Consider the following 14,160-nt stretch of genomic DNA (forward strand, 5'->3'; position numbering starts at 1 on the left):
TGTTGATATTACTAAAGCTACATGTAATATGTTTATTTTGACTATGTAAAAGGATCTGAAAAATCAAATTCTTATTTTAGAACTATAATCATTTGGTTCGTATTTGAGAATTTCCATAATCATTAATCTAGTTAGAATTTGTTTTATTTGTCAAAAATATATATTTATTCATCTGATTTCTTTCCTATAATTATGTCATATAAATTTTTTTAATTTATATTTTAAATATCAGTTGTTTGACAGATACTTTATATTATTTAATTTAATGTGACTAATTATTAAGTATAGGAAAAATTAAATTAAGTATTTATATATGTAGAAAGTAAAATGATTTAAAAAGAATCTTCCAAGTTATCAATCGATACATGAGTATTTGTTTTCATAATAAATTAATAAAAAAAGTATATTATTCGGAAAATAAAATTGACATTTTTTTAGATTGGGGAGATGTTTGTTATAATGAAACTCGAGACGTCGTCTCAAAACATTGGTGTTAGATGTGCTACGAGTCATCAATCAATAGTTAAAAGTGAAAGGGCTACAAGCTATTGATAAATAAAATTGGTATACTGAGAAAACATAATTAAAATATCCAATTCTTTACCATTTTTTATTCAAAGAAGAAAAGTTTTTTATGTCTCGTCATATAATTTATCAGTTGCCTTACCTTTGCCTGATTGAGACCAAAGCTAATGGCAGGTGAGATCTATAATTATAACTAGCATATTATATATGAGCATATCAGTAGCATATCAATCACTTTATATTATGTGAACAAATCAAAGATTGCTCTCCTTTATTGGATCATAGAATCTGTTCATCAACTCATAAGCTGCATGTTTTCTTGTTGATGCCAACCACTTTTTCTAAACCAGAGATCAGACAGTTGATAAGAACGAGCTGTACTTTGATTCGGAGGCAGAAGGATCTATTTTCGGGTTGCTGATGATCTGCTGTCATTGTGTTGCATCCCGCTTAAGGTTGACTTTTCTGTGCCAAGGCTGATCTTTCTTGTTCTCTGGCCTAACTAGCATGACCACTCCCACTGCACGGTTCGCTCTCCCGAGCACCATGGAGACGTACCAAATTAGTTCGTGGGACGACACGTTTGAAGGCCATGTCCTGATGGCAGCAGAGGCAGACACAATGCTGAATAACAAGGTGAAGAAGGATTGATGCAAGTTATTTACATTTTCAAGATGATTACTTGCTTAGTTCTATATGTACTTACAAAATTTTTCCTTTGTTTTTTTAGTCTGAAAATACATCTGATAAATCTCTTGAGGATAACTATGAAGGTAATCAAGCATCAAAGAATAATTCAGAGAAGGTAATGAGACCAAAAACTCTTTATGTATATGCACAACATTTTTCTTGTCTAATGGCTGTGTATATACATTTTATGAACGAATAATAGATACAACGGCGTTTGGCTCAAAATCGTGCCGCAGCAAGGAAAAGTCGCCTCCGAAAGAAGGTTTAGGGACATTTCATTGATTCTATTGAATCTTAGTTCTTTCCGAAATTATTCAGTTTAATCTGCTCGTTGTAACATCCTCTTATGTTGACAGGCATATGTACAGAAACTTGAAACGAGTCGTTTGAAGCTGGCACGGCTTCAACTTGAACTCGAGCAAGCTAGACAGCAGGTATATATTATAATCAGGTGCAATCCGGAGAGATTCCAGGAAAGGGCAACCTGTCAAAAGGCTTATATTATACAACATATTATGGTCTACATTTTTGTTGTAGGGACTGTTACCTTGTAAATCTACGGCAAATATCGAAATATATGGACCTATGAACTCAGGTATTTGGTTTTTGATAAAATTACGTTATATCGCGTTCTGTCTTAATGGTATGATAGTGATGAATATGCAGGAATTGCAGCGTTTGAGGTGGAATACGGGAACTGGATTGATGAGCAAGAACGAAAAATATCCGAGCTAAGAAATGTTCTACAATTACCAGTTAGTGAACCAGAGCTGGGAATGATAGTACAGAATGTACTAAACCATTATCGAAATCTCTTCCGTATTAAAAGAGACGTTGCCAGGACCGATGCGTTCTACTTAGTGCATGGAGCATGGAAAACGTCGGTCGAGCAGTTCTTCCTTTGGATCGGAGGGTTCAGACCATCTACTCTTATAAACGTAACATGCAGACTAGCTATTCCATTTGATATCTTTATTCATCTAGTCTTTGGTAACTTATTTTCGAGTGTTTGGTACTCGATAATCAGGTTGTGATGCCTCAACTGGGGCTGGATGAGCAGCAAGTCGTTAAGGTTCGCACGTTGAGACATTCCTGCGTGCAAGCCGAGGATGCTCTATCACTAGGAGTGGAGAAGTTGCAGCAAACTCTGGCACAGGGCTTCGCTTATCTGGCGGCTGGAACCGGAAATTATGGTGCTCAGATGCTTTCATCTCTCGAAAAGCTGGAATCACTCGAAAGTTTTGTGCTACAGGCGGACCACCTTCGAGAGCAAACACTAGAGCAAATGTCTCGTATATTGTCAACACACCAAGCAGCAAAAGGCTTGCTTATATTCGGCGAGTATTTTCAACGTCTTCGGGCTCTCAACTCTCTATGGTGTGGTCGCCTCAAGCCCCAACAGCCTTCCCATTTTCTGCATCATGACATTTACTAGTTAATTGGTAGTCAGAGCTCATCTACACTAGTTGTAGTTGTAGTGTAGTTTATGGCCTTTTGTATGTGTGTGTGTGTGAGTGAGTGAGTAGGTTTATTTAGCAATTTTAGTTGTGGTTCTTAGCAAGTGACTGGAATTAGTTTGGTATATTGTAGATATGTATGCACGAATGGTTTGAGTCTTGGAGATATTTCAAAAGTTGTAATTAATATATGCATATATGGCACTAATACCTGAAAATTTAAGAGAGTTTTCGAGTTCAAGAACCAATTATAATAAATCCGTGCTGCTCAAGAAACTGGTATATGTTTGATAAATGAGTATTTTTTCTTGTTACATATTCTTGTTTCATCCTGTTTCTTTGGCCAACTGTCTACTAATATTTGAATCGCATCCATTGGAAAAATTCAATTTTTTTTTATTTAAGAAAAAATGTAAAGAGGAAAATATTGAATGAAAGCATGTGTGTGATTATCAGATTCGACGGAAGCTGAAAGATTTCCAATAAAACAAAACTACAAACCAAATTGGCACACTTCCCCCTTGCGATTCTCTTCCTCACGGCTTCAATCTGACCAATCCCGTCAAAATTTCCCCTTTTTTCTTTGTTGGAAATCAAAATTTTCAGCTTTTGTTACCGGGTTTCGAATAGAGGAACATGAGCAATTTGAGAGCGATGTGTAGACCCCAGGTTGTGTTCTCTTCGATGACTTGCTGCTGCAGATCGATTACTAAAGTTTCGTCGATTGAAAGCCCCAGCAGCAACAATTTCAGGACTTCGCCCGTATTCACCGGTGTTCGCTGTTTGGTTTGATAGATTGGGGGAGCATAGAAAGAATGGGCTGAGGGTGAGATTGAATCATCATAGGAGGATGGTGGCTTCCAGAGCTTGTAATTGGACCGACGATAAATCTCCATACGAAACTCTTGGTAGTTTAATTTTAGCTTTATGTTTATGGCTTTGAGTTCCCCATCTTCTGTGTTTATGCCTGCTTGAATCATATATCATCCTAAAACGAATCGAACAGCAGCCGCAAAAACCATCCTGAACTGATAAGTTGGCTCACTTCAAATATAAAATTTCATGCAACACAAATTGTTATTGTGTTTTCACATTTTTGGCTTGAGCATGAGACAAGGTAAACTCCGGATTATGTATCAGACAGGGTGATGTATACTCGTAAAAGGGTATAATTAACGTTTAGCTGCAAAAGTATTTTTTTTGTTTTTTCTTAAATTTGAGAGTGAAATTAGCAAGCAAGGATCGACAGGAAATGATGACAGTGAAGTAGAAGTTAAACTAAGGTTTCTTTGACTAACTGTAAACATCAAATATTTCAATTTCATCTATGAACTACTGCAACTTATGAATGGGTTTGTAATCTCAGGAGTGAAAACTGATGTACGCAGCTTCTTTTTTTGTTCTTTTTAGGCGCTTCAAGTGTTGGCTTTGGCTTATTATTTAAACAAACTTGTCTCAAACATCTATAAATCATGTATATTTTCTCGTTTTTTACCAAGTGACTTCTTATTTTTCTTTTTTCTTTTTTATTGTTCTTGGGTGTGGTGACTTATGCTCGACTTTCCAAATCAGAACTGGAAAGGAATGCAGATGAGGAACGAATAAAGATAGCATACAGGCGTCTGGCCAAATTCTATCATCCTGATGATTTGTCCGTTATCTTCAATCTTCTACACTGTGGTGCATCTGCAGTTTATTTCTTCCATTGTAATACTAAGACATGTATATATGTTTATACATGTTCTTAAATCCTATATATGGCTTGAACAAATTGAAACTTTTTGGTATTGAATAATTTTTTATAATTTGAATGAATCCAAAGTACCTTTCCTAGTTAGGTACCTAATTTTTCTCTTCCAACATTTCTGAGTACAGAGCGTGGAGCTATAATTTTCAATCCTCTTGAAAAATATTTTTGCATCTTTCAAAACATTATATATATATATATATATATATGTAGGCCTTGCTAATGTACCACTTTTATCTTTCTAGTGTATGATGGTAGAGGAACTTTGGATGAAGGGGAAACAGCTGAAGCAGGATTTATAAAGATTCAGGCTGCTTATGAGCTTCTTGTTGATGATGAGAGAAGGAAGCAATATGATACTGATAACCGTGTAAACCCGATGAAGGTGAAAAATTCCTTTCTAATACTTGTTGATGTTTACTTATGTATTGGATACCAAGTGCATCAACTTTTTTCAGATACGGGGTGAATGTGTTTAGGAATGATGAAAACTAAGCTTCTGTCTGCTTTTTCAGTAAACTTGACTCCAAATGCATTATAAATTTAAAGAGAGATTTTAGGGTCTAGGTTATCTATTTTTTTAAAGTGGTCTTAGACAAAACCTTTTTGTTCTCATGAAATTGTCATTTAGTATTCATACAACAACAGCATGTCATTTAGAATGATGACAGTGACAATGATGTGTTTTATGCGCTATTTGGATTTCTAATCTACATGTTTTGTGATGCATCTAACTGCATCGAGGTTTGTTATTTATCAGGCATCTCAAGCATGGATGGATTGGCTTGTGAAGAAGAGAAAAGCATTTGACCAGAGAGGAGATATGGCCATTGCAGCTTGGGCTGAGCAACAACAGCTGGAATTAAATCTACGAGCACGTCGTCTTGCTCGAACGAAGGTAAAGTAGTTTTTTTATTTGTATAACTAGGAATCCAAAAACTTCAGCCTCTAGGTACTTGATGAAAGAGGGTTTGATTGAATAGTGAATGTGGCAAGTGCTTGTCTATATTGTAACTTTTTAATTACGAACTTGCAAAACCTGCATATGATGTTTATGGAATTTCAGATTGACCCTGAAGAAGAAAGGAAGATACTGGTGAAAGAGGAAAAAACATCCTTGGAGAACTTCAACAGCACTCTAAGACGGCATACCCTTGTTCTTCGAAAAAGGGATTTAATGCGGAGAAAGGCAGAAGAAGGGAAGAAGATCATCGACCAGCTTCTGGCAGCAGAGGGTCTTCAACTTGAACAAGATGAAGATAACAAGTTGTAGGTCATAATCCATCTCAACACCTGTAATTATTCAATCCTCTATTTTTACAAGGTATACATCGATTTATTTGTGTAAAGTCATTGAAGGGAAATCATATGTATATTATCTTCCTACTAATCTAAAGAAAAAATGAAACATAATTCATGTTGTATGTAATAATTCTTAAGTTACCGGTCAGAACACAGTGAATTGGAATATAAGATATGTACCACAACACATGTTTCCCCTAACACAAGTTCATGTTTCACATTTCTCTTCCGCGTTCGAGATTCGAGAGTTCTGAGTATGCGAAAAGGAGTACTAACGCTGTTAAATTTGTGAGGGCTTTATTCATGTGATTTGGTGAATTGAATTCTCGTATTCTTCAAAGATTAGCCTTCTTGATTCCTGTTGTACATGGAACATTTTCATCTGATGTTCCATTGACTCCAACTGATGTTATTTTGAGAGGCTCTTGAATGCAGTTTGGATATTCATCTCATGTTACGTTTTATGCTTCTAATGTCAATAAATAAGGCAATCAGTATAATTTATGTTGCGATAAATAATCTGATTTGATTGGATTAAAAGTTGATTGTCATGATTAATTAATTATTTAGTGTAAATGATTGGAACCCCTAGGCCTCGTTGAAGCAGAATTAAAACTGAGCATCTCTTCCATCTAGTGACAAATAGTAATCCATTTTTTCTAATCCAATTATGTGAATGAAAAAAAAATAAAAAATCAACGAAAATATACGTAGGAAGATTATTTATATGATGTTTGGTACCATAGACTAAGCGTGAGTGGAGCAATCTATGACCATTTTATCAAATATATCAAACTCAAGGTTTTGTTCATGTTTTTACCACGAGTAATGTCTTTTATCTATTTAGCACATGACATAAGTACTGAATAAATATGATCAATCATTCAACTATGATGTGCTGATGAAAAATCATGATTTAACGTTCATCACACGTATCGTATGTTTTGAGTAAATGAAATATGCCAAACCCAAACTCAGCCCTAATGTTTAAATTAATATTATCAAAATATAGTCAAAAGTTGGATAAATCTGGATACCTCATCAATCCCCACTCCAATCCCAACCACCAAACTCAGGTTAAAGCAATGGTATGGAATATCAAACACACATATATATATATATATATATATGTATATATTCTCCAAATGAATCAAATCCTTACAAATTATATATTTATACTTCCCGAAAAATTGAAAAAAGAAAAAAAAAAGATGAAAAATGAAATTACACAGCTAGTTGAATGTCTCCAAGATCTAGCTGCCCTGCAATCTCCTCAAGTTGCTTCTTCACGCTCATGTCGACCAATTTCGAACCCGAATTCCCATACCGGATCGTGAACCCGGCCACCAGTGTCGGGTCGATCTTGGTTTTGATCCTCACGTTCCTCGCCCCCGTCAATTTCTGCACGCTCTTCGCGATCTGCGCCAGATGCTGAGACTCCAGCTCCACCACCGAGCTCACCACCGCCAGCTCCGTCTCCGTCAATTTGTTGTACACCACATCGAATTCCTTGATTATTTCTCTTATCATATCCACCCTCTTCATCTCCACCAGAATTTTGAGGAAATTCGCAACGTGCGGCAGCAGCTTCGACTTATTGGATATCTTATCGATTATTTTGGCCTTATCCTCCTCCGTGACCGTGGGGTTTATGAAGAAATTCATCACCGCTTCGTCGGAGAAGACCTTGTCGATCGCTTCGAGGTCCGAGCTGGTTTGGTCGAGTGTGTTGTTGGACTTGGCCACGTCGGCCAGAGCATTGGCGTAGCTTCCAGCGGCGGATTCGGCCATTCTTGCTCCGGATGAACCGCCTCCACCTGTGCGGCGTCGGGATTGGCGCGATTTCAGGTTGAGCTTGGGGAGGAGTAGGGTTGAGAGGGAGAGCTTGATTTTTCGCGTGGATTGCTGCAGTTGCGATGACGGCAGCGAACGAGACTGGAAAGTTATTGGAGTTTGCTGAAGGGCGGCGGCCATTGTAGCTGTGGTGGTGGTGGTGGGGAGGAGGAGGAAGGTGGAAGTAGTGAAAAATGGGGGATTTTGGATTGTAATCAAGAGCATGATAGAAATGTGGTGAAGGATGGAATCTTATCTGGATAAGATTAGAAATTGACACGTGTCCTATCCAATATAAATCGATCAATTTTTTTTAAAAAAAAAACTATAACATTTATCGACTAAAGACACATAAGACAAGGCTTTTTAAAAAAATAATATTATTTAAAAAAATTCATTAAAATATTGTAAAATAGAGATGGTTGTAAAAATATTACAATGAATAAGTTTTTCCCGAATTCTAAATTTTTTTAAAAAGAAAAAAAGAAAAATCAAAGGAATCACGGATTCAGAATCCGTGACACGTAGTCACGGGTTCTAGGAATCTGTTACTGATTCCTTTAAATTCCGCGCAATTCCTCAACTTCTTTGCGCAATATAATTAATTTAATTTAATATAAAAATGAGTTAATATTATTGTACTTAATACTAATGGAATTATAAATTATTTTGATAAGTATGTTATAATTTTTTATAAAAATTTATACTATTAAATAATGTTTAATTACTCTATTGTTTCGGTCACTTTAATATAATTTATATAATATTAGAAATAAATTTATGCTATTGCAAAATGATATAAGAAATTAATAATTTTAATTAATATATTTTTATATTTTAAAATAACTTACTTAAAAATTTAATATAAGTAAATTATTTAAATTTTTTTGTCAAATTAAATTAAGTGGTTATATACAAAATAATTTTGAAAAATATTATTTTATATCGTAAAATAAATTTTCGTAACATATTTTTTTTTATTATAAATAGAAACATATGTTTGAATAAATTTATTTTATAATTAAATTGATTTGACAATATTTATTTTAATAAAATATTATTAATTATTTAAGTGATTTTTGAAATTTAAGTCAATATAAATATATTTTAATATATGTCTAATAAACTTATAATTAAATTTTTTTTGTGATTGTATGATATTATATATTAGTTTTCGCTCAAGACATGGATACTATAAGGGTCTTATTTTACGTAGGTGGCTACGTGATTATTGAAGATAGTAGGGCTGGATATAGTATCCCTGCGACCAGGCCCATGAAAATACCACGGTCTATTACATTTTCCCAATTGGTAAACTATGTGCATCGCATGCTGGAGATCGACCCATCAAAATTCTGCATCAAATTGTCAACGAAATATTCTTATAGTTCGTTGTCTCGTTACATTGAAGAGCATGTCTATATCACAGGTGATGATAGTCTACAATTTATGTTTGATTTTCCCACACTGGATTGCATGTACTTGTATGTTGATACATCGCCAGTGTTACAGAACACAAGTGATTACAATTTTGATGCAGTCATGTCGTTAATAACGCAAGGTTTGGGAACCGTAGGTTTAAATCAAGCGGGACCTTCTATTTATCACGTCAATGAACAGTCAACTCAGACATATTATGTGATCGACACTGGTCCTTGGGATTACCATATCACGGCTCACACCGAAGAAGACTATGCATGGAGGATGAATAGAACATGGCAATGGGATTTTAATCCAGGGAGTTGGAATCATCATATCACGGTTCCCTCAGGAGTTGATGTTGCATGAGGTTCGAGTAGAACACGACAATTGGATTTAAATTCATGAGATGATGAAGAAAAAACCACAAATGTTAATATTTCAAAAGTTCTACTAGGGTTGCAAATATTCCCGCCCAATTACATAACACGTGGCTGAGCAAGATGATTTATTTGGGGACAGTTTTCATCGTGTCATAAATAGCGATAGATGATTTGTAGGTGACATAAAGGTATATTCTATGCTACACATGGCACATAGTTGTCATTTAAGTGCTCAGGTGTCCTGAGACTTGAAGCAAAAAAGTGAAGCCCACTATTTATGGAATTAAATCGCAATAAATAAAATATTCTAAAAAAGATAAAAATAAAATCTAAAAATATCATATTTCAACATCCAAGTATCAAATATTAAAATGTGATGACAAAAAGCAAAAGCGATGCAAGGCAGAGGCGTCGTGGGGCAGAATCAACAAGATACTAGGATTTTCCCTGCTCTATTTTTTAATAAATAGACGAGAAATCACACTTTAAGTGGACGATTTCTCATATGTCAGATTTTTTAAAACAAAAAACAAAACTGTTTTTCTTAAATGAAGCGCACTCAAAGCGCAAAGCTAAAAAAAAAAAAACCACGCTTCATGGAAGTCGTGCGCTTTGGAGTGTACTGAAACGCGGGCTGTACACTTCGCGCTTAAGCGGGCGTTTTTTGCGCTTTCGACAATTCTGACATGGCATCATGCGCTTTGTATGATGCTTATGGATCATGCAAAATTTCACAGTGACAATTCACATTCACTTTGTCTGATCCATCACTCACATGATTTGTCACTAATTACAGCACTCAGTGGTATCTCAACAGGTGCAGCATGATAAATTATCCCATTGCAAATCTTAATTGAGATTTATACTCATTTACAGCAAACAAAACTTTCCATGTACATATAACTCAACTGATCACTCTCATAGAAGTTCCAATCAGCAGCCCAAATATAGCACACAAAATGCCAAGTAAAGAAAAACAAAGAAATCCATATCTCGATTTTCTTGAGGTTGCAGAGGCATAGCCTGCAGCTACATTCGAGTTTCTAGCATTTAATCTTACCCTACTAAAACTAGACATACGTTCAAAAGCCCTATTTACCAAAGCGCTGTCAACAGAAGAAGCAGAAGCGGGAGTTGTAGGTATAGACTCCACGAAAGACCAGAGGGCAGAAGAAAACCATGAGTCTGTGCCATCGTCCTGTTTGTTGCTTCCGTTTTCATTCAATCCGGGAAAATGAGTTTCAAAATCGTTACTTTGATTCTGATGTACCAAGCCTATACATGCCAAAAAATAAATGGCTAAACGATTAGAATAGAGTCCAATATTAATTTCATCTGATGAAGAGCTCTTGAGGTGGAACAAACTCCCCCGTTTCACGTGGACATGAGAGTTTTTCACCATCTTGAAGATGACATGGTCTTCCATACCATTCATCTGATCAAGAGCTCCATTAGATTTTAGAAAAACGAGAATAGACGGTGTGCAAGCACAAAAACATGCGGGGTTTTGGTTTACGAAGCAAATAAATGTTTAGCAGCCATGAAAAGAAAAATGAAGCAAAATCAACGATACATTTGTATCTGTTCAAATATGGCATCACCGAAGTTCACAATAACTTCAGTACCTGCAGTTGATGAAGGAACGAACCTTGATTTTCTTCCACGGCATTGATTACACTGAATCCATGTTCATGTGTCCACAGCTGAGAGTTGACCGTATATTCATCATTTGATTGGGACTGCAACAGGTGATTTACCTTCCCATTTCCATTATTTTCGAAGTACAAGCTTGAAATTGGGTTCATAACTTCATTTTCAAAATCATTCAAGTATTGTTGAGAAATTTGCGCAGACTCATCTATCCCAAATTCAGGAATGGATAAGGATGCATCTTGGAAAAGATCGAACTCACTAAAACCATCAACCTCCAGCTTCTCTAAGTCATCCAATGCAAGATTTTTAGTGGTTGGTTTGGGACCAATTAGATCATTCATTTCAAGAAAACCTTCAAGAAAATTCTCATCAGCTTCCGGATGATCTAAACGATTAATATTTGAAATAGAAGTGGCTTCAGGTGCCTCATAGATTTGAAATTGAGTTGTGCCTGACTGTGTAAGGTCAAATCTAGTCTGTACAAAAGTTTGATGGTCGCATGGTTGAAGCACTGGTAAAGACACGTCCCTCAAATGACTGGTTATTAAAGGACTATGAGCTACCTCCTGGCCAGCAAAAAGGTCGACGCCATGGCCACAATCAACATCAAGATGCTTAAGGGGGCTTAGTGGCTCCTCTTCTATTTGGTTCATGATCTCCTCAAGATCATCTAGTAAGGATTGATGTTGGCAATTAACTGGACTAAGATGTTCAATAGGTGCGATTTCATTAGATTTCTTAACCAGGTTCTCCAGTTCGACAATGGATTGAACTTCAAGATTGTCCTCCTCCCAGTCTTCCTCCCGAAAAATTGCACCGTATTGCTCACCGTTTTTGGGCCCAGGCCCACTTTTCTTGTACACCTTGCATAAAGCATGGTAATCCAAAGGATTTGAACATTTTTTAAGCTCTTCTTCATCCAAAGTATATTCATGCATCACCCAATCTGTGCGCTTTCCGCAAGGTGCACGACCTCTGTAGAAAACAAGAGTCTTCTTATTACCAACAGAACAAGATCCACAAGTGATTGCACGGTCCTTTCCAGTTGCTTTCCAATATCCATGCATCGTTGCTCTGCTGGATCTTGCTGCATTTGTGTATTTCCTGTCTCTAGGACAGAAGAAAAACCATTGCCTGTCACCAGTTTTCAATTTTGATAATCCTGCATTTCATAATGTGAAAGGAGTGTAAATAGAAGGATCAAGACGTGATTATGAAAGTTTCGACAATACAAATAAATGGCACAGATTTCAAACAAGAATAGAAAAATATCAACCTCAAAAAAATGTCATGCCTGGATACACGATAATATCCCACAAGTCATTCATAATTTAACAATTTCAATCCTGTGCCAATAAGAGTTGGCAAACACAAATGACAAAGCGGATAACAACCAGACCAATACTTAAACTCTGATACATACAGGGACGGAACCAGAAAATAAGGTTGAGGTGGCAAAAAATTTTAAAAAAAATTCAGTGCGGGCAAGAGCAAATATTAGGAGGAAGTGAAACAAATATTATTAATTTTATATCCCTAGTCAATGACATTAAAACATTGAGGGGGCGGTCTCATCTACCCGCCCCCACCTTGGCTCCGCCACTGGATACATATATTTGTTGCCTACATGACTCAACCGCTTGTGCACATAACCATGCAAAAATAACACCGGTACAAATCACCAAAACACATAGGATTCAGACTATAAATCAAGGATTGATTTCTTCCAAAAAAAGGTTGCAGCAATACGCTATCACAAAGAAGCATATTCACCACGTAAACACAAGTTATATTACCAACGCAGCTCTCATTTCAGTTTCATTTTTCCTAATAAGAGATTGAACAAATTGCTTAGCATCAAATACAAATAATCTGCCCCATCCGATTTCACTGGTAAAAAATACAATTGACAGATCAAATAAACCTGAATCTCGATCAGAAAACCGAAATAAAAAATCAGACAAACTAACCATACATCGCGTTGACTTACTAACTATAATCAGCGCTACGCGAATTAAGTACAGATCTATAACACCAGAAACAATCTGGGAAAAAAAAAAGGACAACAGACGATAAACCCACTGCACATCACCTCGGAAAAAAAGAAAAAAACAATTATCAAAAGGTCAGAGCTAATCCAGATAAAGAAAAAAAAACATAATAAAGATCATCTAAACAGTAAAAAATAATTCTGATAGCAGCCAGGGGAGGATCCAAGAACATAACTCTTTTAGAACTAAATCCAAAACTTAAATTTTTTTTGGATTCGTAGCTAGTAAAAACGAAGGCAATACTGATATTACCTGGCAACTCCTCCGGATCCCACTTGTAAACATCAGTTTCTGCTATAACATCAAGACCGTATCGTTTCTTGCATATTTTCCTCTTAAGATAGAAAAGCACGAGTTCCTCATCGGTGGGGTGGAACCTGAATCCCGGAGGAAACCTTTCTCCGTTCCCAAAACAATCAGAACCCGGATTCAACTTCATCGATCGACCGACAAAAAAACCTCAAAAATTACAAGTGGGTTTTCTAGTAAATGAATGAATCGCGAAACCCTAGAAGACAAGGGGGTGAATGAAGGAAAGCGATTTGGTCAAAGAAGGATATACCAGCAATGAATTGTGCGGACTCGAAATCTTGAGAAAATTTGGTTTTAATACAGACAATGGGTTTTACTTTGGTGTGAGTGAAGTGCACTGAGCTTTAAGTGTGGCACTGTAGCAAAAGTACAAGATTTAAAAATATAGTATTTTCCAGTTTTTTTTCGAATTTGTTGTTTTGATTTTTATTTTTTTCAAAGATTTTAAGATTTTTTAAAAATAAAAAGTAAATAATTTAAAATTATACCATTCTATCTCTAATGAAACATTAAGGCAGCATTTGGTTTGGAGGATAAAATAAACTAATGATTAGTATGTAAATGATAAAAAAATGATTGTCGTAGAAATGTAATATATGGTGTAAAATAGTATTTTGTTTGGTTTGATTTTTAAGTATAGGATAATTTTGAATTTTTTGATGAAAAGACAAAATTGCCCTTTCCTCTTTTTTTTTTCTTCTCCACTCCGGCGACGGCGGTCCGACAGAGGCGGCGGCGACGGTCGGCCCGAATCGGCGACGACTGTCGGCCGGAAGCGGTGGTGGCTG

At 36.0% G+C, this 14,160-nt stretch overlaps 2 protein-coding genes and 2 pseudogenes across 2 annotated transcripts; 2 read left to right on the forward strand and 2 right to left on the reverse strand.

Moving 5' to 3' along the window:
- Nucleotides 1–738: 738 nt before the first annotated feature.
- On the forward strand, nt 739–2,895 carry LOC142547329 (transcription factor TGA4-like). The gene is made up of 7 exons (XM_075655579.1): nt 739–1,161; nt 1,256–1,330; nt 1,418–1,477; nt 1,572–1,649; nt 1,753–1,810; nt 1,882–2,153; nt 2,243–2,895. The coding sequence occupies exons 1-7, from the start codon at nt 1,033–1,035 to the stop codon at nt 2,648–2,650; spliced, it is 1,080 nt and encodes a 359-aa protein (XP_075511694.1). The 5' UTR covers nt 739–1,032; the 3' UTR covers nt 2,651–2,895.
- A 151-nt stretch (nt 2,896–3,046) lies between these two features.
- Nucleotides 3,047–5,916, forward strand: LOC142547330 (uncharacterized; annotated as a pseudogene).
- Nucleotides 5,917–6,829: 913 nt separating this feature from the next.
- On the reverse strand, nt 6,830–7,775 carry LOC142547331 (ATP synthase delta chain, chloroplastic-like). The gene has a single exon (XM_075655581.1). It carries the CDS (start codon nt 7,693–7,695, stop codon nt 6,946–6,948), a length of 750 nt encoding a protein of 249 aa, XP_075511696.1. The 5' UTR covers nt 7,696–7,775; the 3' UTR covers nt 6,830–6,945.
- A 2,389-nt stretch (nt 7,776–10,164) lies between these two features.
- On the reverse strand, nt 10,165–13,650 carry LOC142547332 (NAC domain-containing protein 17-like; annotated as a pseudogene).
- Nucleotides 13,651–14,160: the final 510 nt, after the last annotated feature.

The sequence above is a fragment of the Primulina tabacum genome, chromosome 5 (assembly GCF_025594145.1).
Source record: "Primulina tabacum isolate GXHZ01 chromosome 5, ASM2559414v2, whole genome shotgun sequence".
Taxonomy (NCBI): domain Eukaryota; kingdom Viridiplantae; phylum Streptophyta; class Magnoliopsida; order Lamiales; family Gesneriaceae; genus Primulina; species Primulina tabacum.

Coding starts and splice junctions, on each gene's coding strand:
- LOC142547331 (XM_075655581.1), bottom strand. CDS start 7,695: ATGGCCGCCGCCCTTCAGCAAACTCCAATAACTTTCCAGTCTCGTTCG.
- LOC142547329 (XM_075655579.1), top strand. CDS start 1,033: ATGACCACTCCCACTGCACGGTTCGCTCTCCCGAGCACCATGGAGACG. Junction 1,331..1,417: donor CAAAGAATAATTCAGAGAAG/GTAATGAGACCA, acceptor AACGAATAATAG/ATACAACGGCGTTTGGCTCA. Junction 1,811..1,881: donor ATATGGACCTATGAACTCAG/GTATTTGGTTTT, acceptor ATGAATATGCAG/GAATTGCAGCGTTTGAGGTG.